This window comes from Malurus melanocephalus, unplaced genomic scaffold (assembly GCF_030028575.1).
Source record: "Malurus melanocephalus ecotype Western Australia unplaced genomic scaffold, MMel_1.1 scaffold_7, whole genome shotgun sequence".
Classification (NCBI taxonomy): domain Eukaryota; kingdom Metazoa; phylum Chordata; class Aves; order Passeriformes; family Maluridae; genus Malurus; species Malurus melanocephalus.
Genome location: NW_026623239.1, coordinates 647,703 through 672,726, shown reverse-complemented (window position 1 = coordinate 672,726; position 25,024 = coordinate 647,703). Strand labels below are relative to the sequence as shown.

General features: G+C 35.7%; 1 protein-coding gene across 5 annotated transcripts in view; it reads left to right on the top strand.

The window, feature by feature from the left end:
* DMXL1 (Dmx like 1) overlaps positions 1 to 25,024 on the top strand; it is a 74,160-nt gene that overhangs the window by 18,015 nt on the left and 31,121 nt on the right. For 4 of the 5 annotated variants that reach the window (XM_057372195.1, XM_057372229.1, XM_057372204.1 and 1 more), the window contains 19 exons: positions 1,100 to 1,275; positions 2,648 to 2,837; positions 4,318 to 4,486; positions 7,657 to 7,869; positions 8,583 to 8,836; positions 8,927 to 9,611; positions 10,122 to 10,243; positions 10,777 to 10,866; positions 11,167 to 11,269; positions 12,910 to 13,026; positions 14,293 to 14,517; positions 15,140 to 16,837; positions 17,377 to 17,487; positions 18,769 to 18,938; positions 20,167 to 20,264; positions 20,938 to 21,103; positions 21,866 to 22,100; positions 22,999 to 24,089; positions 24,368 to 24,559. In XM_057372195.1, the coding sequence (XP_057228178.1) occupies positions 1,100 to 1,275; positions 2,648 to 2,837; positions 4,318 to 4,486; positions 7,657 to 7,869; positions 8,583 to 8,836; positions 8,927 to 9,611; positions 10,122 to 10,243; positions 10,777 to 10,866; positions 11,167 to 11,269; positions 12,910 to 13,026; positions 14,293 to 14,517; positions 15,140 to 16,837; positions 17,377 to 17,487; positions 18,769 to 18,938; positions 20,167 to 20,264; positions 20,938 to 21,103; positions 21,866 to 22,100; positions 22,999 to 24,089; positions 24,368 to 24,559 (6,105 nt within the window). Of the gene's footprint in view, positions 1 to 1,099; positions 1,276 to 2,647; positions 2,838 to 4,286; positions 4,487 to 7,656; positions 7,870 to 8,582; positions 8,837 to 8,926; positions 9,612 to 10,121; positions 10,244 to 10,776; positions 10,867 to 11,166; positions 11,270 to 12,909; positions 13,027 to 14,292; positions 14,518 to 15,139; positions 16,838 to 17,376; positions 17,488 to 18,768; positions 18,939 to 20,166; positions 20,265 to 20,937; positions 21,104 to 21,865; positions 22,101 to 22,998; positions 24,090 to 24,367; positions 24,560 to 25,024 lie in introns of those variants that run through there. The other variant, XM_057372211.1, reaches the window with a different exon arrangement.

Here is a 25,024-nt window from a genome sequence, read left to right as displayed (position 1 = left end):
GTTGCTTGCTATATGGTCTSTGATGCCTTTAGCCATTTACTGACTGAAAGGATAGCCATTCCAGCCTTGTTTCAGATAACTAATAAAATTTTCTGAGTATATATTTTATGTGAAAAACAGGTGTTTTGTCATTGTCAGCAATTTCTAAAAAATATGTAGTCAATTTTTTTGGATGGATAGGAGCTAATACTTATTTTACAAGTGAAGTGTAATGGTTTCTAGTGTTASAGTCTTATGGAATTGTGGAAAAATTTTTAATTATCTTGCAAATAGCTTCTCTAGGGGTAATAGTCTTGCAGAGTTTTTGACTCCAATGTCTTATGTCTTGTTATCCTACATTATAAATTCCTGCAAAGAAAATTACTGAATAAGTAAGAAAATCAGTGAGTATGAGGAAAATTAATAATGTATTTTTTACCATAAATGCCTAAGATATTACCTGCCTGGAGAGTCTTTAAAACGCATCTTTATTTCTATATCTTATTCCTTTAGTTAATTTTTTTATGAGGGATGATACTGGTCAGCAAAACCAACTCTCCCTCCTACCAGCAGTGTCATGTGTAGCATACCCAGGTTAATTCAATATTTTGGTACCATTCACATGTAGTAGTTGATCAACATCTTGTGTATCTAGATACAGATTAATTTATTTTTTCCTTGAAGGTATAGTCAATTTATGACAAAAAAGCAGGCTGAGCAGTACTGAGTTTGGTTTTTGAGATGTCATCCRTGACCTTTATTTGTTTTCCTAATAGTTAGATTTGTGCAGGGGGTTTTGGTGATTTTCTGACAAGGTAGAAGTAGTTGTATTAACATTTGAACACCATCTAGTACAATTTGTGTCTTTGTGGATAAAAATTGGCAGCTAATCAGAGGGACCAAAATGGCAAGGATTAAATTGAGTCTCTGCTACTGTATTTTCTGTATTTTCTTTAAGATCAGATTTTAAAGTTGTATTTACAGAACCGTTTCTCTCTGATCAGAAAAGTATTTTATTTTAAAGAAAAATGAAACCTCAAGAGATGTACTCAAAAGCACTTGAAGTGCATCATATTCTTATGCAAGGTAATCTTACTTACTGTCTTTTTTTTCCCCACAGGATGACTGTCTTGTGAAAGTGTGGTACAACACAGAGAGCTGGCGGTCAGCTGTAACACCAGCTGGTGTCAGTCCAGAAAACCAAGCAAAGGAGCTTGATTTTTCCTTTGTTTATTTGGCTCATCCTCGATCAGTAAATGCATTTTCATGGAGAAAGACCAGTAAATTCATGCCACGGTCAGTAGTTCTAATAACATGAGGTTCGTAAATTGCCCAAAAAACGCCCAGACTATACAGTCTGCTTCGCTCTACAGTCAACAATCACACAATTGTATGGTTTACTTTGGTTGAGTGTGTACACCTTTTATACTGTTAATGCACTTGAGAGGATGGTAAGCATCTTCTTATGGGAAGGAACTGGAAAGAAAAGCATCTCACAGACTGACTTAGGCATTGAACTAAGTACGAAAGCAGCTCTTGGAAAATCATGTCTCTGTGCATTTTTCGATTGCACTGAGTGACCATTCATGCATTTAATCCCAACTCATTCTATCCCGGTGGAATCAGAGCAATCCAAAAGTCCTGTGACTTTAAGATCTCTTTCAAAAAAATTCAAATATTTTCTTGTCTTTTCRTTTGTTTCTCTATCTACTACAAAGTTAGACCTCTGTCAGAAGTATTATCTGGAAATTGAAATAAAATAATCATTTGGAATGGATATCTTGAGCTTGAGGTTTTGGAATGGGATGATTCTGAAAYGATTCTGAAACAATCTGTGCCTAGTTTTCACGAATACTTACAATCTTAAACTGAAATAATGTTAGCAGTTTTGTGGCCTGCAGCCATCTCTTTGCCTTATTATTCCAAATAGTRACCAAATTTGCATACCTTTGTGTGGAGCAAGCCTATGTTGTTTTTTAATACCAGTAAGCAAAGAGTCTTTGTAAAGCCTTTGCTATAGCTTTAGGTAAATTTTGAAAATTAACCTGCCCCACAATTACTAAGGGAGTTTACTGCTGGTCAGTTGTAGCTTTCAAGCCTGAGTTAAAGTTTAATTGTGARCTTGATGAAATGGAAACCTGAGATCTGCGCTGTTTTTTTCATTGCCTAGTGTAGGGTAATGGGATTTTTTGGCTATGTATTTAACACAAGTTATGCTTGGAAAAASCAGTAATTAAGACAAACTTAAATTGTCTGTTGTATCCCTGGTACTACCTGAGTGTCTCTCTTTTGGAGATACAATTTTGTAAGTGGTAGATAGCAGTAAGATTCAGAATTGAGATCAGGTGTACAGAATATTACTATCTTTCTATGTGAATTGCTTTAAAAGATAAAAATAATAACTTTTGCTATACTAATTTTGCTTAAATTGAAATCCACAATTTGCTATTGTGTGATGATGTTTGAGGTAATTTATAGTCAGATACTTGAACAGATGGAAAAGCCTTTTCTATATCATTTGTTTTCCTACCTAACTATAGTATCTTTAATTTTATGCACTTACAAAACCCAGTAGCAGAGCAATGGAAAATAGTTTGGAGCTGTTGATTTATTTTGATGCTATATAATAGTTAGCAGCTTCTTCACTCCTTAAATTTTCTTTCATTAGTGGTGCAGTCTGCAATGTACTCCTGACTTGCTGTAAGGATAATGTTTGTCGTCTCTGGGCAGAGACTTTGTTACCCAATGACAGTCTGTTGTACGGGGGAGGATACACCAATTGGAGTGAAGCAGTGCAYTTCACAAATAACTTCAAGAGAAATATTTCAAGTAAAGAAAAAGTGCAGAGTGCTTTAGAGGTAAGAATTGAAATTGAACTAAGAGGTAAGAATAAAGTGAGAATAAACACAAGTAGAAACTTGTGCTTTTAGACAGGTTTGTAATTTGTACCTCAGATATGAATCACAGGCTGAAATCCTTTATACCAGAGATGTGCATAAAATGTTATGAAAGGGTGAATTTCCTTGGGCAGGCTAAGCTGACAGCACTTCTGCTGAACTTCTCACATTGAAGACACACTGTTCTAAAGTCACAGCTGCCTATTTTAGTCTGGTGAAGAAAAATGCTTCGCAGTATTTAGTTCAAAGGGCTGGGAACACTATGGAACCCACATTATGTATATAGGTTATGTGAAACCCAGTCATAATGCTGCCTTAAAATGTATGGTAGGGGCTCACTTGTTACCTCTTAAGTTGTGCGATGTTCTGTCTGACTTCTGCAATTGGAAAAACAGTAATATGGAGGGAAGAAAAACAACCCTTCTGCTGTAATCCTCAATTAGACCAGATTGCTTGTAAGCAGTAAGACAAATGACTCTTACCAGAGAGTGTTTCCTAACCAGTGGGAATCAGGAAGAAGGTGTAGCATTAGTGGTCGCCTTCAAAGGTATGTAGGTATTTGGGGGCATTATGCTTTTATATTAATGGACTGATGTATGTAGCATACTCRTAGCACTTTCTTAGCACATACAGCATGCCTGAAAAATATGACAAACTGAAAGGCACAGCAAAGAGAATAGTCAAAGAGAGGAGAGAASAGGAGGCTGGAGAAACTTCTGTGTTCTTGTGGAAAATAGGAGGCAACATTAGAGATCAGAAACAATAAGTATGTGAGAATTGAGAGAAGACTGTGGTATGATCATGCTGTGTTAAGATGCAAAGGTACAGCAAGTGAAAGGGAATGCCGAGAGTGTAATACCATTGTTAATACAAATTGTGTACCTCTGTGTACCTTTGGGCGCTTACATAGATGTCCACAGCACAAAAGGCTTGAACTATGTAAGCCTGTCTTAAAAAACTGAATATTATTTTTTCCCTTGGAAGCATGTATTTGTATACAAGAGGAAGAATTTAAAACTCATTGGGCCCTTTTGAGGGGTGTTGAAGTGCTGACCTAATTAGATGCAAAGTATGGATCCAATTTTTCAGTCTGAAACTCAGATTTGCTGCTTTTTTTAGAGTTTGGAATGAGCATGGCATATGTTTATGAAACAGTAGTATTTCTGTGTAAGTATAAAAGCCATATGAACATTGTCTGTGCACTGAAGTATGAAGTTACTACGCGAAGGTGTTTTATGTACCTTCATAAATAAATCTAARTGCGCTAGTTTCTCTGTACTGCAAACTCAACCCAAACAATTTTGCAAGACGCTCCACTGMTGCTTTACAGTAGCTTTTAAACTGAAAAATATCATTCACTGATGTCTAGAAAACCACTTACAGATGAAATCTGCTTTTTTTTTTTGAAAGGATTTTAAATGACACCTTGTTCTTCATGCAGTTAAACCTGAGGCACTTCAGACGTGGGAGGAGGAGGTCTGGTGCTGTTGTAGCACATACTGGATATGCTCCACATCAGCGAGATCCTCATGAAGCTCACAGGAACATTCCTCCTCATGCAAATGCCCTTTGCCACTTCCATATTGCTGCCAGTATCAATCCAGCCACAGGTAAGAAATTTAATCCTTTCTATGAAGTAGATTCCAATTTCTGTTAGGTATGTGTTCTCTCTGGAAGCTTAGTAGATGTTTTTTTACAGTATTTATATGAGCATGCAAAATTGCTGAGTTTTTTGTGCATGAAGGGACTTTCTACGGTAATGAAATTATTTTAATAAATTTTTTCTTCAGTAATCCTGTCCTTTATTTTGTTCCTTTTTTAATAGAACTAAGTATTTGTAACTGGAGTCAAAATTTACTGTGATTTGTGTCTGGGAACACACTGATAAAATAAGAAATTTGTAAGCTTCTTAAAGTCAGTAGCTGACACTAAGTGCTGAAATAACCACACATTCCTGTACTTCAGTCTCTGAACCAAACAAAACATGCTGTCACCCTGCATTCCATAAACTCTGATACTGTCTTGCACTGGAACAACATGTTGATAGGGGTTGAGAAAACCTCTCTGTACCTACTTCTTTTTATGATTTCTGTGTATGCTGAAAATGAAGCGCATGTCTGCTCAGTGAAAAACGGAATAGAAATGTAGTATTAAATGGCCTTGGATTAGGGTTCTGATGTGGTTTTGTGTGTCTAGACTTAATCAACAAACTATTCTCTTAAAATAATGAATCATTGTATTATACTATTTGTTTCTGTTCCTACTGAACCTGGTTTGAAAGGCTAATTTTCAGCTAAGGACATTCATGATTGGTACATATTTGTAGCTGTACAGTCTTTGGTATGATTGCAAAGAACAAGTGGTTTCCCTTAAAATTGCAGTGCTAAGCAGAGCTGTAAACACTTCCTTCTCGATTAGTCTTCAGCATTTGAGTTCATATTTTAACAGACGGACTAGAATCACATCCATCCTRCCAGAGGGGAATTTCTTGCAGTTTTGTGCTGTACCATCAGTGCTATCCTATGTCGACAGGAAAAATCATTACATGTTACTACCCAGTGTCACATGAAAAAATTGCTTGAAAGCTTCTCAGTTGTCTTCCTCTGTATTTTTTCCTCTTCAGTTTGCACAATGAGGCTAGCTAACCTTTTCTTGTGGGTAGCACATAATATTTCACCATGATTTTTTTTTAATCTACTCTTAATGCATTTCTTATTTTTATGCACAACAGCTGATGTCATGGTTTAACCCTAGCCCATCAACCAAGCCCCAGGCAGTTGCTTTCTCACTCTCACACTGACAGGACTGTGGAGAAAATCAGGAGGGTATAAGCCAGAAAACTTTYGGGTTGAGATAAAAACAGTTGAATTTGGAAATCAATAGCTGTGCACATTGCTAAGCAAAACAAGGAATTAGATCACTACTTCCCACAGGCAGGCAAGTGTTCAGCATTTCCAGGAGAGCAGCGCCTATCACACCTAACGATGACTTGGAAATGCCATCACTCCAAATGTCCTCCCCCTTCCTTCTCCTTCCCCCCACTTTATCTACTGACTGTGATGGTCTGAAGTGTCCCTTTGGTCAGTTGGGGTCACCTGTCCCAGCTGTGTCTCRTCCCAGCCTCCCAGGCATCTCAACTTTCTTGCTCGTGAGGTAGAGCCAAAAGCAGAAAAGTCCTTGGCTCTGTGTGAGCCATACTCAGCAATAACAAAAACATCTCTGTGTTGTCAACTCTCTGTTCAGCACAAATCCTAAACACAGCCCCACAATAGCCACTTGTGCAGAAAATTAACTCTACCACAGAATGAGGATAAAAATAATTTTGAAAAATATTAGAAAAACATTTTCCTAGGTACCTAAAACTTTGGTCTTCATAATCTTGTCTTCTTTTTATGTTATCTTGCATGAATCACGAGCTCTTTTAATGATGTCTTTTGGGTTGCTTGGTCTTTAACTCAGTCAATTGGAGGATAACAGGTTGTTCTTTAGTGTAGAATTTCTGAAGTAACTTTCACTTTTTAAGATTCTATTTGAAGAAATATATGTTCTCCCTGACAGCAAAATCCTTAAGTACCTTAGTCTAATCAAATTGCCTAGGTAGGTATTTTTGTTTGCCCTTTTAAAACTAAATTTAATCCAAAAACCTAATTGTATTTCCTTTAATTTGATTTAAAGCAAGTTGGTTTGTGATATCTTACTTGAAAATTTGCTGTTACTACAACATTTTTAAGTACTTCATAAAAACTAAAGCAAAACCAGCTTTTTCTCTCATTCATTTCAGGTTTTGAAGAATAATGCTGTCATACATATTTGTATAAGAATAATTATAATATGAAACTAAAATCCTTGAAACCTGCTTTTAAAGTATGATTTTACTTTTACTGGTGTTCAGCCTGGGTGGAATTCAGTGAAAGGAATAAGCAGTGGTTGCTAGGACAAAATTGTCTCTAGGCAATTTCAGAAAAAGTTACTGAATCCAAAGAAGTTTTCTGGGAAGAGTGATTGTGATTTAAGTAATGCTGCATAAATAGGGAGCAGGAGGAGATGGTACTATACATGGAGACTTCTAGGTGGGAGTTACATGCTGTTTGAGATTTTAACACATTGCCGGATCACTCATTTGACAAAATTGCAGTAAATCACCTATCTGCTTTTTAGGCACGCTTAATTTATGTTACTCTGCAGTGGTCTGATCCTTGCTTCTGTCACATACTTTGTGATTATTGCTTTGTTTCTCACAGCAACATGGAACACTAAATACCTTCAAACAGCAATATGAATTAACAGTGTCTATCTGAACCTGAAGCCCTGGGGTTTTGTGGTGGTGTCCCAAAGGGCATTGTCTGGTCTCTCTATTAGTTTTTCCTAGTACAAACCAATGGTCTTTGATTTCAGTGTATATCTACTGCAGCATCTACTGTGGACTAAATATTGGGAAATTATGCATAAATTATTCGGTTCATACTGAGCTGTAGTAGCAAAAACTAAGTTAAATTAACCCGTATGAACAGTATTGCATGAAGGAGATAAAACRTTGCAGGATGCTACTGTAATCCTAATATGAGTATACCAAGAATCTCTGTGTGGAGCAAGTCTTGTGGTGATGGTCAAGCAATTTAATACTGAAAGCACATGATGTTGGTGCAAGGAATGGCAGGTGGCAATACACTTAGATTTATTTTATTTCATTGTGGGGTTTCTGCTTAAAAAACATTTCTCTATAATTAATTTTTGGCCAAACTACTTAGTTCTCAAAAATGTCAATATCTTTTTCTGGCAGATATTCCTCTACTCCCCTCTATCACRTCTCTGAGTCTTGGTGAAAATGAAGAAAAAAGTGGACCTTTTGTTGTGCACTGGCTAAACAACAAAGAACTTCATTTTACCTTATCTATGGAAGTGTTTTTGCAACAACTTAAAAGGAGTTTTGAACATCATTCTCCTGAGACTAATACTGAGGATTCTAATCAAATGGATGGCAAATCAGAAGAAGGTAAAAGTCATATAGGCATGTGTCATATAGAGAAATGGCTTCCAGTTTATAAAGTAATTTATAAAGTAATATTCCCCCAGGTGAAGCAAGAGATGGGCAATTTGACGTGCATGGATGCAGACAGATTACAGTAGCTTTTCAGTGCATTTTCTTCCTTTACGCTGAAAGTATCTAAGTGGCTTTAAAAAAATGTATCTAGAAACTCTGATTTCTCTTTTTACRGTTGTTCCAGAAATTTTGAGTTATATATGCTGAAAACTATTATTTAATTAGGCTCAACTGGAGACTTTTGCATGGAAGTGTTACTTTAATRTTAAGGAAGCAAGAGCAACCTTAGAATTAACTTTCATTTTTTAGATATTAATGTACGCCTAATTTAAGTAGCTTTATTCTGTAACATAAGACAGTTAATAATTTAAATATATGCATTCTGGRTATTATTATCTTTGTTCTGTCTATGCATTCAAAAATTTGTATAGAGTTGGGGAAAAGAAAAATGTTTCAAATTAAGGTGCAATATAAACTATTTTGGTTTGTTAGACATTGAGCTCCATTAGGGKATTTATGGTTATGAGTTTTGTTCTTTTAAATTAGCTCTCATRTGAGTGGCTTATAAAAGGCCTGAAATGAGCTCCAATGCCTGAGTAACACTTCCATTTATACTTCTGATTTTGAATATTATGTATGTGTGTATGTGTATCTCTGTATTCCAGAGGCTGATGAAAAAGGAGATGAACAGAAAGGAAACCAAGAAAAGAAGGAACTGGGTGATGAGAAAGCTGCTCCATATTCAAGCCTTCTTCCTTTATCCTCTGCTATTATTGATCATGAAATTGAAGTTCTGCTTTCTGAATGGAACAAAAATGCTGACATGCTCTTCAGTATACATCCTATGGATGGCTCCCTGCTGGTATGGCATGTGGACTGGCTAGATGAATACCAGCCTGGCATGTTTCGTCAGGTGCAGGTACTTTACACTTCCTGCATTATATGTTGCTATTCAGTGAGAAATACRATGGGAACCCTAATATTTATTCTTCCATTTTTAAAATTCCAGGTGTCATTTGTCTCAAGAATTCCAGTTGCATTTCCAACGGGTGATGCAAACTCTCTTTGCAGAAGTATAGTGATGTATGCTTGTACCAAAAATGTTGACTTAGCTATTCAACAAGGCAAACAAAAGCCTCCTGGCCTTACGCGATCTTCATCCATGCTTATCTCTTCTGGACACAGTAAATCAACCAACAGTTTAAAACTGAGTATCTTTACACCTAATGTTATGATGATTTCCAAACATGCAGATGGGTCACTGAACCAGTGGCTAGTGAGTTTTGCTGAAGAATCTGCTTTTTCAACTGTACTCAGTATTTCACATAAATCCCGATACTGTGGACACCGTTTTCATCTTAATGAATTGGCTTGCCACTCAGTATTACCACTGCTGCTTACAACCTCACATCACAATGCTCTAATTTCACCAGATGTTGAGAAAACACTACAGGCAAATGATTCTTTGAAGTCACAGGAGTCACCAGTAAGACCTCAGAATAGAGGCAATGCAAATGTGACATCCCAGGATCCGAACGCTGTTTACAGTGAACTTATTCTTTGGAGAGTAGATCCTGTTGGGCCTTTGTCCTTTTCTGGTGGAGTTTCTGAACTTGCTCGGATCAATTCTCTTCATGTTTCAGCTTTTTCTAATGTTGCATGGCTGCCCACACTTATACCCAGCTATTGCCTTGGTGAGTTTCATTTCCTGATTTGTGAAGTGTTGTAGAATAATACTCTTAAATAGATAATACTGATATACTTGAAGAAACTGGAAAAAATGTTAAGCAGGAGTCCTTTATTTCCCAAATTTTCAAGCTGCTAGTGGGAATTCTTTATTTCTGTAYGAAGCATTGTTGTGTTCTTCTCTCTTCTTTTATGTATTTGATATTTTAGGAGCTTGTGCAGTAAAGTTCTTAGATATTAGAGCATACTGCAGAGCATGCTGAAGATTTAAATGCTGAGGAAGATTTAGCTCTAGTTTGCAAAAGGGTTTCTTATATCCTTTCATATACTTTGATTTTGTTGCTATGCACAGCATTAAACTTTGTACTTCTTGCATGTGAATGGAAGTTAACRAGATTTTTTTTGCTATACTAAATTGTTTTCCATCATAACTTCAAAATTTCCTCTTGTCAAAAAAAAAAAAAGGAAGCAATGTGGTGCTTGAATATTTGTGCGCTTTCTACCTTACTGCTTTTCAGGTGCATACTGTAATTCTCCAAGTGCCTGCTTTGTGGCTAGTGATGGACAGCATTTAAGATTATATCAAGCTGTAATAGATGCTAAGAAACTTCTGTGTGAGCTCTCCAATCCAGAAATTTCTGTAAGTGAAAAACCATCTCAAATTTTAATGTGTTACAACTTCATTCAGTTGCACTAGGCTCAGAATTGTTGGTGGCTGACTAAGCTGGTTTCTGAGGAGTTCATAGATGATTCTGCTTGTGAAAACAGATTTGGGTAAAGGTTTTTTTAGCCATTCTGTATTTCATTTAATGTCAGACTCTGCATATTGAGACAGGCCAATGCTTGATTGTGATATCTGAGAAGTGCTTGGATTTCAAGGAATAGTAGCTATGTGGGTGCATTGCCATCCTTAGAAGTTAGGACAATAATGCATTTTTTGAGGCGAGGACAATAAATGGCTGCATGTGGGGCTTTCCAGATATTCTTGTCACTGTTCAGCCATCAAAACCAAATCTTCATAAAACAGAGAATGCTGTTCTTTCTGAATCACCACTAGTGTATATTTAATGATTTACTTAACATTGACATTGTGATGTTGTACCTGTCTAGCAGTCTGTGCCACAGAAATGCACAGGAGTTAACAAGACCACTCCCCTGATTCTTTCTAAACAGAAATATGTCGGTGAAGTTTTTAACATCATAAGTCAGCAATCTACAGCTCGCCCAGGATGTATCATTGAATTGGATGCCATCACAGAACTTGTAAGATCTTTTGCTATGCTCATTTTATGCGATAATTAGCTTTTTTAAAAGTGTTAATCATAACGGTGATATCTGTAGCTCTCCATCAGGTAAATTTGAGGTACTTAAGGAGTGTTTTTAACATACTTGTACTTGTTTCACAGTACCTGTAAATGAAAAGAATGTATAATGCATATGCATTTTCTTGAGATGTCTTCTGTTGATGTGTTTAACTTATCAAATTAAAAACACACATGTTAGAGAGCAATCTTGAGAATATAAGCCATGATGYTCACTTCTTGTATGTTTTTCTTTTCTTAGCATGGCCGGAAAACACAGTTATTCCATGTTTTTCAAGAAGACTTCATTTTGAATAACCAGGAGAAGGAAATGCCTTCAAAGAAGAACAATTTATCAGACTCTGGTAAAGAATTCTTTTTCATAGAACATTGATGACCGTGGTTTATTTTGCATTCCACAGAAGAAAACAAACTTGCTAAATGGCTTTTATATTAATGTCAAATACCTTAATTTGAGACCTTCAGAAGAATATTTAGTGTAATCAAGCTCAGGGGTGTTTCACTTTCTTTGGGTTGTGTGCAACCAAATTTTAGATCAAGTAGTTTAAATCACAAGATACCCATTGCATTAAGCAGTCCCGTACTTGAAGGGAAAAGGATTCTAAATGTGAAGCCTGTAGTAATAGGGTATGGCATAGACAAAAGTTTCCACCTTTCATGGTGGATGCTCATCCTTTACATCAGGTAAATTCTGCTTCTCAAGCCTTGCATGGTATAATAAATGGCAAGACCAAACAATTCTTCCTCACTGTAAAACTGTGAGTAGGGTGTGCATTTGTAGGTTCTTGGGACAGATCTGAATTGTTCTGGAATAAATTATTAGTTTTCCTTGGTAGAGTGGCTCTATTCTGTTATATAGCTGTCACATTGTTCTGTTCCAATGAAATAGAGTGCGGGGGGAAAAGGATCAGAGTAAATTTGTGATACCAGGTCATCTGCAGTACTAAATGGAGTCCTGAATGAAAGGAAGCGGAGTTGTGGAAAAGTCAAAGGGGCCTAGGAAATATTACCTGAACTGGATATACATAGTGATTATTTGGGAAATGGCTATTTCTGCCTGAGAGTGAGAGTTGGAGTAGTGGAGATAATCCAAGCCCTCCAAGTATAGTTCAAAAAACACGAAAGGGATGTTGAAAATTAGAAACAGAATAGAAAAAAAAAAAGGTGTTACTTTATTGCACAATTGTATATTTACATCTTGTACATGATATAGAGAAAGAATTTTAAAAGAAATATGGAAAGTATTTTAACTTAGACAACTGTGCATGCCATCCATGTAAGGAATTGGACTAAATGGACCCTTTGAAAAACTGTTAAATTAGGACTGTATCRCTTGTATGCATTCTAATTTGCAAGTATTTACTAGTATTTTAAAGCCTTCTTTCCTCTTTAATAATGCATGAAGCTAATTATGTTGTTTTCTAAAAGAACAAATTACATTTTTCTATGGTACCATAAGTACTGCAATATGAAAAGCACCGGACAAATAGAGCTTATTCCTGATAATAATTTATGTATACACACACCTGAAGGGTTTGAGAAATCCTGGAGGAAAGAGGATCACTAAATTAATTATTCCTTCTTGTTCCTAATGGGTTGACTTTGATAGGAAGAGAATACCTGGGTCCAGAAATGGGCGCTTGTTGATAACAAGATTTGTTTCCTGTTTGTGTAAAACTGCAGCAAGAAACATTATATCTCCAGAGTATGCTTTACATTCTGGGATTTAACTTTAAACATAGCAAGGTCAGGCAAATATGTTGCCATCTCTGAAAGACAGTATTGACAGTTCTTACATGAGTGTACCTGTAGTTGTGGTTTTTGGTTGTGATAGAAACTGAGAAAAGTAATGTAAAAGTTAAATATAGTCAGACCATTGCATTTCAGTATTAGTAGCTGAATGTGATTACTTGCTAGCCAGCAAAATTTAGCTCTACTTTCAGGTGAATACCTCTTAATATATTGCTGTTCTCAATCTCACCAGGAAACCAGCAGAATGGATTCTCTGAAAAATTCTACTTAATAGTGATAGAGTATACTCAAAATCGTTCATTGCTACACATGTGGCATTTGCATTTGAAGTCAGTTCCTGTCTCAATAGGTAAGCGCTTTTTCTTGTAGTTTTCTTTTTAAAAAGCCTTCATCTTTTCACTGAACAGTGAATATCTGCTGTTCAGTGTAATCTAAAATTGTATTTCATTCTTTTGAAAAGAATGTGCAGTTGATTACAAGATTTTTATCACAACCATTTTTTTCTTGATTACCTAATCTTCAGATTGGTGAAAGTCTTGAGTTCAGCCTGAGCCCAGAGACCGGATTTTGGTATTTTTTGTGCATTCTAAGGGAAGATATGCTTAACTGGTTTTAAGAGAATCTAACATTTAAGGTGTTTTGCTTTTTGGAAGTTTTTATTCTGCAATTTTTTGTATTGCATGTAAGTTTTAAATTAGACTATAGTCTGAAGCAACTRAGCATCAGTGATACCATTGCAATTGTTTAGAATTTGATGTTCTGAAATCTGCTGGTTTTCTTTTAAATTACCAGACTACCTCTAAAACAATAAAATTTAAAAGAAAGGCAATATGACTTCAATAGTTTTGTGTTAACATTTAAAGATTTTATGAAAACATAAATTTGATATTCCCCACTTACCAGAGAAATCTGTTATAATGCAYCTTTCTGTCAATTAAACTAAATTAGTATTTCTTACTGTTGCTTTCAAATGAGAGAAGGAAGTATTATAGTAATTAGTTTATAAGGTAATGAGAATAATAAAGATCCAAATTTTCTGATGTGCTCATGGAATGAGGACATTACTGATAAGGCTTTTCAACAAATCTGTTAGAAATTTTCATGTTCCATTTCCATCAATTTTATACTTCAACCATTGAGTTTTATTTTAAAAAGTGAGGAATTTTTCTTACATATTCTCTGAGAGCCTATATTTTAAGGAATAAAACAAAGCTTTTAATAAAATTTCTCTTGAGAGTAACATTCACGAATTTGTAAGCTAAGGCATGGAGGTCTTAATTTAATTCCCAAGTTGGAGGTGTTCTGAAAAGTATACTGAAAGCTTATTTTCAGTGCATATCCACATACATACCTCTTTGACTGCAATTTTGGTCTTTTTGGTTATACTTTGATTATTTTATAATTTCTCAACAATTCTAGAATCTCAAAAGTATTCAGAGATGTCCTAGCATTTCTCTTTGAATCTGAATGTGAGAATACATTTCATCAAAATGAAAGTAAAATTGTAAATCGTGTTTTGCTTATGTTTTTTGGACTACGAAGGTGAGTAAAATTACTTCTTACATTAAAAGRAATCACTGGCTTTTTAAAATTAAAAATGCAAATGTTTTTTCAGATGAAAATATAGGTTCAAATCCATCTGAAGAAGCAACACACACGGAAGAATTATATTCTTCACCAGATCCAGAGAAGATCCAATCACCTTTCACTCAAAAGTACCGAGCCTGTAAAGCAAACCTTCAGAGCACCAGCAGACTTACTCTGTCTTCCAAAATGGTGTATAGTCAAGAGCTGGATATGCCAGAAGGAGTAGAGATAATAAGTGTAAAGCCATCAGCAGGTTTGTGACCTTTTTAAAAAGACTAAAATAAGGAATCCTTGCCTTTCTGACTTTGATCTTAAAAATGGAAACAAAGTAAGTTTTGGATTTGTTGTTAGAATTAGGTATGTATTGGTGAATCCAAAAGGTTTGCTAAAACATGTTTCCTTGACTTAATATCTCAATCTTGAAACTAATACTAAAATAAAGCTCTTATTTAAGGTATAATATTTACTGTATTCCACAGTCTTGCAATAAATAGAATAACAGAAGCACCAATTTTGTATTGCAGTCATGACATTTTTTGTAGGCTCTGTAGTTAAATTTTAAGGTTATCATCAGTAGTCTTTCAAAATAGAGAGTTTGAAATTTTTCAATCGAGAAATGTTTGTTTGATTGGAGAGAACATATGTTAATATTCATGTTAAAATAATATAATTTGATTGCCCTCTAGAGCCCAAAAAGCAATCAAAGGGTCAAATGGTTTAATGGTATTTTTGTCATGTTGTCATAATGGCCTCTTTGTGAGGAAGCACTAATACTTATTTATATTAGGAGTAATAGAATGGCAGCTAAATAAAAATGTTGCTAGTTTTGCCTGCTAATATTTCCCCCAGTAAACGTATATTTTACTTCATTTTAGGACATCTTAGTTCTTCTTCCATATATCCTGTTTGTCGTGCACCTTATCTGCTGGCTACTTCCTGCTCTGATGGAAAAGTTCGATTTTGGAGATGCAGAGTTGTCACTGAATCATCAGTTTCTTCCATGCCAGAAAATAGCACACAGAGTGATATTAAGTATGTCTGGGAAGAATGGCCATTACTGATTGAGGATGGACTTCCTAATAGCAGTGCTATTAATGTTCCTGGGAGGCCAACTGAAGTCAGCTGTGCGCACACAAACAGATTAGCAATAGCATACAAGCAGGTAGCATCTAAAAACAGTCATCTTTCTCAAGATTTTGTGATGCACGTTAGTATTTTTGAATGTGAATCTACGGGGGGTTCTTCTTGGATTTTAGAGCAGACAATTAATTTAGGTGAGATAGGCACAATGTTAGACTCTGGTGTTAATGCTGATAACAATTTAGTGGCATGTAACCAGCAAGACACTTCTCTTTCTCATGGTGGGAATATTACACCGAACACTAAGCACTTGGTACACTTAGATTGGATGTCTAGGGAGGATGGTTCACATATTCTGACAGTGGGAATTGGATCAAAACTTTATATGTTTGGTCAGCTGTCTGGAAAAAGGCAAGAACAAAATGGTAATGAGATTGTAGCAGTCTCCCCTAGTGGAAGTCCTAARGCTGCAACCCTTTCTGGGTTTGTTTTGTTGCGTTGTGTTGACTTGGTTTCATCTGTAGAGGGGTCACCCCCTTTTCCTGTATCCTTGTCTTGGGTGCGTGATGGCATTCTTGTAGTTGGAATGGATTGCGAAATGCATGTTTATTCCCAGTGGCAGTCTCCTTCTAAGCAGGAACTGGTTAGTACAGATTCCTACAGTGGAAGTGTGCCATGCATAACTAGCTTAATKAAACAAAGCCAGTCAGCTGCCTCAGGTCTGCATCCACCAAAGAGAACCTTGACTAGATCTATGACCAGCCTTGCACAGAAGCTTAGTGGGAAAAGATCTGCCAGTGATCTCTCTATGGACATGGAAGATTCTGGTCTTTTTGAAGCAGCTCATACATTATCTCCAACTTTACCTCAGTACCATCCATATCAACTGCTGGAACTCATGGATCTTGGTAAAGTGCGCAGAGCAAAGGCCATTCTGTCCCATTTGGTGAAGTGCATTGCTGGAGAAGTTGTTGCTGTAAATGAGTCGGAGCCTAATCATGACAAGAGGCTCAGATCTCTGACGATCAGTGCTAGTGGAAGTACTGCAAGAGATCCCAAAACGTTCAGCAAAACAGAGACTACAGAYTACGTTGAAATAGACTCTGTTCCACCATTGCCTTTGTATGCTCTGCTTGCTGCGGATGATGATGTATCTTATTCCTGTTCAGAGAAATCCAACAATCAAAATACTCAAAATGAAAAGGATATGCCCAATGACAGTTATGAAAATCTCTTTCAAAATACTGTTATAAGTACAGATGACCTTGTCACATTTGAATCAGATGAAGACAATTCAAAACCAAAAGTCATTGATCTTTCTCAGTACAGCCCAACTTACTTTGGACCAGARCATGCTCAAGTTCTTTCTGGTCACTTGCTGCATTCAAGCTTGCCAGGTCTGACGAGGATRGAGCAAATGTCATTGATGGCCTTGGCAGATACAATTGCTACTACCAGTACTGACATTGGAGAAAGCAGAGACAGAAGTCAGGGTAAGTTGTGTCTTCCAAGTTAAGTGTGCTACGTTTACAACCTTTTCTGGGACTTCTTCCTATTTTGGAATATTTTCATTTCATACTATAACTGTGCCATCACAGTAATTACTCTTTAACTRGAGTTTCAAGACCTTATGTTCGCATAAAAATCAAATTTTCTTTTGCCACCTGGTAATGCCACTGAGAGTCCATTAAGTCCACATCGCATAATTATTTTTAATTTGCTTTTAAATTGACAGCTTTTTTTATGACAAGTAGTTGTACTATGTAGAGAAATTGAGAAATCATTTTGTTTGGGCATTTTATATATAACACTTTCTCTGCTTCTTGCATTGAGGAGAAGAAATAACTATAAAACTTTTTATATTTGAAATTTTCTTCTTTCTCTATTCTTGAAGGGAAGAATTATGAATTAAGCTATCATATTTTCAAATTTAAAGTGTGTGTAGGCCCAAAATTATATTTCTTCTAGTAGGAGACACAGTAGCGACTTTGTGTAATTTCTGTAAAGTGTGTGTGAAAATACTTCTTTCCAGGTGGAGAAACTCTTGATGAGTGTGGTTTAAAATTTTTATTGGCTGTTCGTCTTCACACATTTCTGACAACTGCGCTTCCTCCTGTGCATCGAGCTCAGCTGCTTCACCAAGGTAATAGATGTGTTTTCGTAGATGAGTTGAGTTTTAGTGATGTGGCCGTACATGTGGCTGATGTACTCTTGACATGTTTCTGCAGAATCAGTGAGGTAATTTGTTGGGTTTTTTTAAAGAAAATATTGTCCRATATGAGTAAATGCTAGAGCAGAAAATATTGTGATGTATTTTTGGTAGAGGTCTTGGAACTGAAGTGTGGAACTTTTAGCTGGGGAGGTGTGTTTTTCCATTTTCCCAAATTAAATGGCTTTCTAGTACCATGTTGTTCCAATAAACTTCTACAGGAATAATGCAGTTGAAAACAGTACATATTTACATAGAGGTTTGGAACATATTTGGAAAAAAGAAAAACTACAACTCAAACTTTTAATGCTTGCTGTTACTATACAATCAATGCTTACTGTAATTATATAATCATTTTTTTCAAATAGGTTTTTTTTTTTTTAAATTTGATTAGTTTCATCCTGATATTGTAGATTGTAGAATGAGATGGATTTTATTAATCATAATCAGATCTAAGGGACTGACTGTCATTGCTCCTTTAGCCATCATGATTGTTGGTGGCATTTTCAATCGCATGCCTTGCCACCCCTCAGCTGAATCAGAGGTTGGAATTTCCCAGGACTGCCACAGCAGAATATTGCAGAGTTAGCTTTCTGATRCAGTAATTTTAGTTGAGATATTTCTGCTTCTGGTGTGCTGAGGAGCTGGTGAGAGTAAGATGCCTCTGGGGCACATGAGGAAGTGCCTTTCTACGAAGAAGCATCTGACCCCTCACTAGAGTTGCAATTATCCATAGCTGGCTATGTTGCTGCTTAGTAATTACTGTCTTCCTTTTGATAATTTTTAATTTCAAGTTTTCTTTTGTATCTCTATCCTCAAATGTGTTTTGTACTCTGATTATCTGAAACTTGTGCATTTTCTAATCCAAGTCAGAATAGTGAACTGACCTTTCAAGACCTGGAAAAATTTAGTCAGTACATTGSTCTTACTATCCATATATTTGAGCTTCCTAGAGAACCCTGTTCTTTGCAAATGGAGTTTGTAGATGAAAAATTGTTTCTAGCTGTATGATTTTCTTTAATATTTGATAATGCAGTCCTAACAAATACTCTTAAATTTCGGTTGTGTTATCAGCGGTACACTAAAAAATCAAAACCAAACAGTTTGATCTTCTTCCCTGCTCTCTTTCCCATCTCTTTGTCCTCAGATTCTGGATTATTTTATTAATGAATGTTTTATGAATTTTCCTTTTTTTTTTAAATGTTTATTATGTAGGCTTATCTACTAGTCATTTTGCCTGGGCATTTCATTCTGTAGCGGAAGAAGAACTCCTGAGTATGCTCCCTGCAGTGCAGAAGGGAGATCCAACATGGTCAGAGCTCAGAGCTATGGGTGTAGGATGGTGGGTTCGAAATATCCACAGCCTGCGGAAATGCATAGAAAAGGTAAATGTAGCATTCTAAAAAAAAAAAAAAAAAAAAAAAAAAAAAAAAAAAAAAAAAAAAAAAAAAAAAAAAAAAAAAAAAAAAAAAAAAAATGGTAGCAAAATCTTTTCAAAAAGCTATTATCCAGTGTTTACCTTCTATTTATGTAGTTTTAAATTTTTATATATAAGTTTGTCTGAGTGTTTCATGCTATGTTTTTTTTGTTATGAACATGAACTTTTGTAATAAACTAATTTTTTTTTTTTAGTACTATAGATTTCAAATTGCAGTACATTTTTTGAAGTACATACCGCATCCTAAAGGTACTATTGTGCAATACTTATTGTGGATGCTCAAGAAACAGATGGACCATATAGTTGTTTTTCATACCAAAATTGAGAAACAAGTTATGGGAACTGGTTGTTCTTTGACACCTGTCAGGAAACAACTTAAATATTATATGTACACCTGTCTTGCAAATGAACTGTAATGATAAACAAACCTACTGTTTTGTTTTGGCCTCATGGGTTTTTTTTTGTTTGTTGGGTTTTTTATATTAAATACTGCAATCAACAGAGATGTGGCAATAAACATAACCTCATTATCACTTGTTTTAAGCTCTTGGAAAAGCCAAGTGTGTTGAGCTAGAAAATGACATGCACAAGATACTTTGACTACAAAGCACAAAGTGGTAAAATGCATGTCTCTACTTTTATTTTTAAATCTTCAGTAATTAATCATCACTTTATGAAACTTGACTTCCTTGCATTAAAAAAATTCCAGGTATTCTGGGACTGAATTTAGCCATCTGTTATATGGGTCTTGGACTATTCTTGCTGCCATTTTAACCCTGTTTCCTTTTCAACCTCCAAAAGTAACCTATAAATCATTTTTCTCCTGTTGTGACTGGTCCAAGCCTGTTTTTCAAGACTAAATCTGTCCTTTGATAACCAAAGCAACTAGTAAATTAATTTTGTTATGATTTTAGATACTGATTTCAGATACAGGGATTACCATTTGATCTGCAAAAAAWTTGATATTCTGGAACTGGAAGAGCATTATCTAAATGATATCTGAGTGGTTGTTGTATCTTTGCATATTCTTACATCAGACTGATAATGAGAGGAAGGATCCTGTATTAATGAGAGCTTCAGAGCACTATGGGGTATGGGGTGCCAGAAGCAAGAAGCAGCCCATTTAAGATTAATGTAAATTGTGCCTTTTTTTTGCTTTTGGTCTGTCTTCACAGGTGGCTAAAGCAGCTTTCCAGAGAAACAACGATCCACTTGACGCTGCCATTTTTTACCTGGCAATGAAAAAGAAGGCTGTTATCTGGGGATTATACAGGTATTCAAGCTCTTACATGGAATTTCACCCTATCTAGTCTAATTTTGGGGAAAAACGTTGAATGTAATGGTAATCCAAAAGAAGCACAAATATTCCAGTTAAAAGCTGAGATTTTATTTCTAAGCTAGTTATTACATTAAGTGAGTAGTTTACAATCTTCTTGTATTTACTGAAGGAATTTAGTTTCTGCTTCTGAAGGTAGATGCTGCAAGTTTTACTCTCAAATCTGCTGTAATTTCAATTACTGCTTAATTCTGATTTACTTTTGAAGATKAGCAGTGTAGCATCTTTTAGAAAAGTGTTTCCTATTATAAGATTTACCTTAAGTTCAGGGGACTGAATTAGTCTATCTGATGTTTCATAATACAGTGCTCACTGTTGCAAACTTTTTGAAAACTGGTTTGCATTGTCACTTACTATTAAGAACTCACCTTAAGAAAAATGAAATTTTCTGTATTTGTAGCAGGTTATTGAAAATACCATTATGTTTTGTATTTACCCAAATTTCTGCTATTTTCAAACTGTAGCTTCTCTACTCCCAGTGTGGTGAGAGACTCTGCATTTCCTAATGTTTACATATCCTGTGTAAAATTATACTGACACATGATGAAATGAAGAACTAGTTCATCTAATAAAACATGAAACATTTTTATCAATTATGTTTGATATGCAGGTCCCAAAAAGATACTAAAATGACACAGTTTTTTGGAAACAACTTTACTGAGGACAGATGGCGTAAAGCAGCATTAAAGAATGCTTTTTCTTTGCTTGGCAAACAGCGTTTTGAACATTCTGCAGCATTTTTCTTGTTGGCAGGACACTTAAAAGATGCAGTGGAGGTAATATTTTTTTTATGTTTAAGATTGTTACACTGTTCCAAATGTACAAATACACTAAATGTGATTTGTATGTTGCATTAGTATGACCCCTTTCAGTTTGTGCTCTTCTTTCCCATCCTAAGATAATGACAAATACAAACCCTTCATCTTTATATTTCGATTCCTTTTTAGTTGTCATATTAGTGATATTAAAATGTCACTGTTTCATTTCTCTGCTCAAATAATAAGAGGCCTACTTACCATTAGGTTCCTTTCAGATTGTCTACACAGTTCTGTATGAAGACAGCATTGTTTTGAGTGAGGGAGTTTCAGACCTGATGTTTTGGCAGTGATCTGGATTAGCCCTAGAATCCTGTACAAAAACCAAAGCAAACRAAAGTTATTTCCTAGGTCTGTTTGAATTGCAAAATTGTGAGGAATTCTTCTTTTTGATAATGAYGGATTTGTTCTCTAAAGCTTTGTAACTAAACCAGATTCAAAAGGTGGGAGGTAGCATGTGCACATTGGCAATGATCTGTTGAAGCTGGTGGATTTCAAAGATCGATTGTTATGACATATCTAAACAGAAGAAATGCAAATCAGATCTTGCATGTAATAGTTAGCTACACCTGTTCTGCATAAGTTCCTTCTTACTTTTTACGTATTTGATAGACCTACTTACTTTAATCTGAACAGATTTATGTCACTTCCTGCCCTGTAATAATTTCAAACAGAGAAGAAATTACAAAGTTTGGTCATTTGAATATAATTATTTTCAATTAGGTCTGCCTTGAAAAACTGCATGACATTCAATTGGCTCTTGTAATAGCAAGACTTTATGAATCAGAGTTTGAAGTATCTAGTACTTACAAGTCTGTACTGCAAAAGAGAGTTTTGGGAAGTGTGTCTACTGGAAAAGAGAGTGACCCTTTTCTACGAAGTATGGCATACTGGATTTTGGAAGATTATAGCAAGGCTCTTGACACTTTGATTAAACATTCTGTGCAAGACGAAGGAGGTAAGAGTATAATTATTTTGCTTGTTAGGTTGTTTATAGCTGTTTGTTCATTTAAGGCAAAGTTTCTTMAAGTGTCATCTGAAAAAGACCAGGTACCACACAGTTCCTCACCATTGTTAGTGCTACATTGTTAGTAAACATGGTTGACTGTACTGTATCCTGTATCCCTTGAATTACCCCTTAAGRCTTTCAGTATCAGGACAAGGGAATGACCCTGCAGTAATGCACCTGTTTTTCCAGCATAACTTTAAAGTTGAAGAGACAAATTCACTTCTTAAATTAATTTGACTTCATCACAGCCTGAGAAGAAATTTCTGATTGCCCAGTTACCTAGGATAATCTGGAAGACATGCTGTTTTGTAGCTTTTAGTCCTTGGTAAAAACMATTAACTAAAATAATTAACTGCCAACAGAAAAATTTGATACTTACCATTATACATGGAGGCTTGTGTGCTGGCTGAAACAGCACTTAAGTCTCCTGGAGCAATTCATTTCTATGTTCACTTGCTGGCTTTATAGACCTTCTAGGAATCARCTGTGTTATTTCCTAAAGGTCGTGTTTTCAGTGGTCATCTTCGACTGTAGTAAAACTGGCCTGACTATAAGGAAAAGAAATGGCAGCTGTTTTAATTCAAAAAGTCTTGCCTGCTGTCCCACTCAAGCTTCCCTTTTTAGCTGGTTTGGCAATGTCCACCCCTCCAAGTTATACAAATGATAAAGGTGCAGAGGAGGTTGAAAAGGAGGGTRCAGTGAAGTAAACAGTAAAATGAATGTATAAAGTAGACAATAGAATAGATATTATTAAGACCTAATAGCTTTCTGATTAACTTAGGACTTTTCAGAATCAGTTATTTCATACGGAGTGGTGTATTTTTCTCATACTGTAATATCTTTTCAGGTGAAGGAGATGGCTCATCAAATTGCAACCCTGCAGTGTTTAACTTCTATAACTACTTAAGAACACATCCTCTCTTGCTAAGACGTCATTTTCGGTCTTCTGATACATCTTCCACACACATTTGCCTAACAGTAGAAAACGGATTAGCTGACAAAATCAACCTAGGTGAAAGACGGCTGTTTTTCACCACTGCATATGCTCATCTAAAAGCTGGTTGTCCTATGTTGGCCTTAGAAGTGTTATCAAAGATGCCCAAAGTTGTCAAGAGGTCAAAATCACTCTCTAAATCCCCCAGTTTAATGGATACTAGTAAAGATTTCTCACCATATTCTCCAGTTAAAGAGTTTGAAACAAAAGATCAAGCTTCCAGCATTGATTGGTCACAGCCAATATTCAATGGTCTAGGTTCATCTTCAGATTGTTCATCAGGAAAACATTCAAGTTCCACTCTTTCCTTTGATTGGAGCCAGCCAAGTGCTCTATTCCAAGAGGAACAGTTGCATCTGCAGTTAGACAGTGATGAAAATGATGACAGTGAAGATTCTTCCCTGGTGATGAAAGAGCTAAAACCTCTGAAGAAAACTGAAAAATTAAATGAAACAAGCTCTAGCTACACAGAATCTTTTAGTGTAGTTGATGACAAAGATATTCTAAACCCATCAGAAGATATCATTTCAGCACAGTTGAAGTTTAGGGCGTGCCTGAAAATTCTTACTGTGGAACTTCGTACGCTGTCCACTGGCTATGAAGTAGATGGTGGGAAATTGCGGTATCAGCTTTACCAGTGGCTTGAAAGAGAGGTGGTAGCTCTTCAGAAGACCTGTGATTATGGTGTTGAAGCAGAAGAGATACAGTCAGGAATAAGAGGGATGCCAGAGGAAGCTACATTACATGAAAACACTGAAGAATTAGCTGACCAGCAAAAAACTATGCTACAGAAAGAAGACTTTCARAAAAGACGTCAGTGGCTTCTGAAGTACCAGTCTCTCCTAAGAATGTTCCTCAGTTACTGTATACTTCATGGCTCACATGGTGGAGGGTTGGCATCTGTCAGAATGGAATTAATTCTGCTATTGCAAGAATCTCAGCAGGTATGTGGGGGAACTTAGATTATGTTTTCTCTGCTTCAGGTTTGTAGATTTATTTGAAAGTGTTTTGTAATATTTTTAAGGTTTTCCTACTGTAGCATATGCCTGTTTTGTGATTAATCTAAATTGGTTTTTAACTGATTAGAAAACATTGGTTATGTTTTCTGTACATTGTGTAATTTTGATASTATTTTTTAGAATCCTTTTCTCTCTTTTGAAAATTCTTATGTTCCCTTAAAGAATATGCACTATTTCTTTGTTTGTGTGTTTCTTGTTTTTAGGAGCAGTCASTCCAGATACCTTCCAGCCCTCCACCAGAGCAAAGTTCCATACCTCTCCTATTTGCTTGCACAGCTAGTGCCAAAACAGTGGTGGCTAATCCATTGCTACATCTTGGCAATTTAACTCATGACATATTACATGCTATAATAAACCTTGATTCGCCACCTCATCCAGATTCTCAGAACAGCAAGGTATGTATTTTTTTTACATTTGTGTTGTTGTTGTCATTGTCTAGTTTTCTGAAGTCACAAATTCTTTTCTGACAGCATGAAGACTTTGTGCTTTGCCTATCTGTGACAAACAATAAAACTGTGAAACGTAAACATTTTCTGTAGTACTTGAGCTAAAAGAAATGTCCACTGATCATTACTTACTGTTAAGCTATTGAGCTTTAAGCTGAAGCAGGTTAACTTATATCAGAACTGGATATTTATCCAAAAGGACATTATTCTGGAAAACACGTTGTACTACATYATCGGTATCATTCATCTTTATGACAATATGATCATTATTTCTGTTATGTTAATGGCAAACTCTGCTTTCTTATACTTAAGTAAAATTGAATGTTGAAGTGAAAAAACTGATTGTTAGCAAAGTRTAGTAAACCCATACTTCTTTGTGAAACAGTGTATCTATTCATATAGTAATGACTGTAG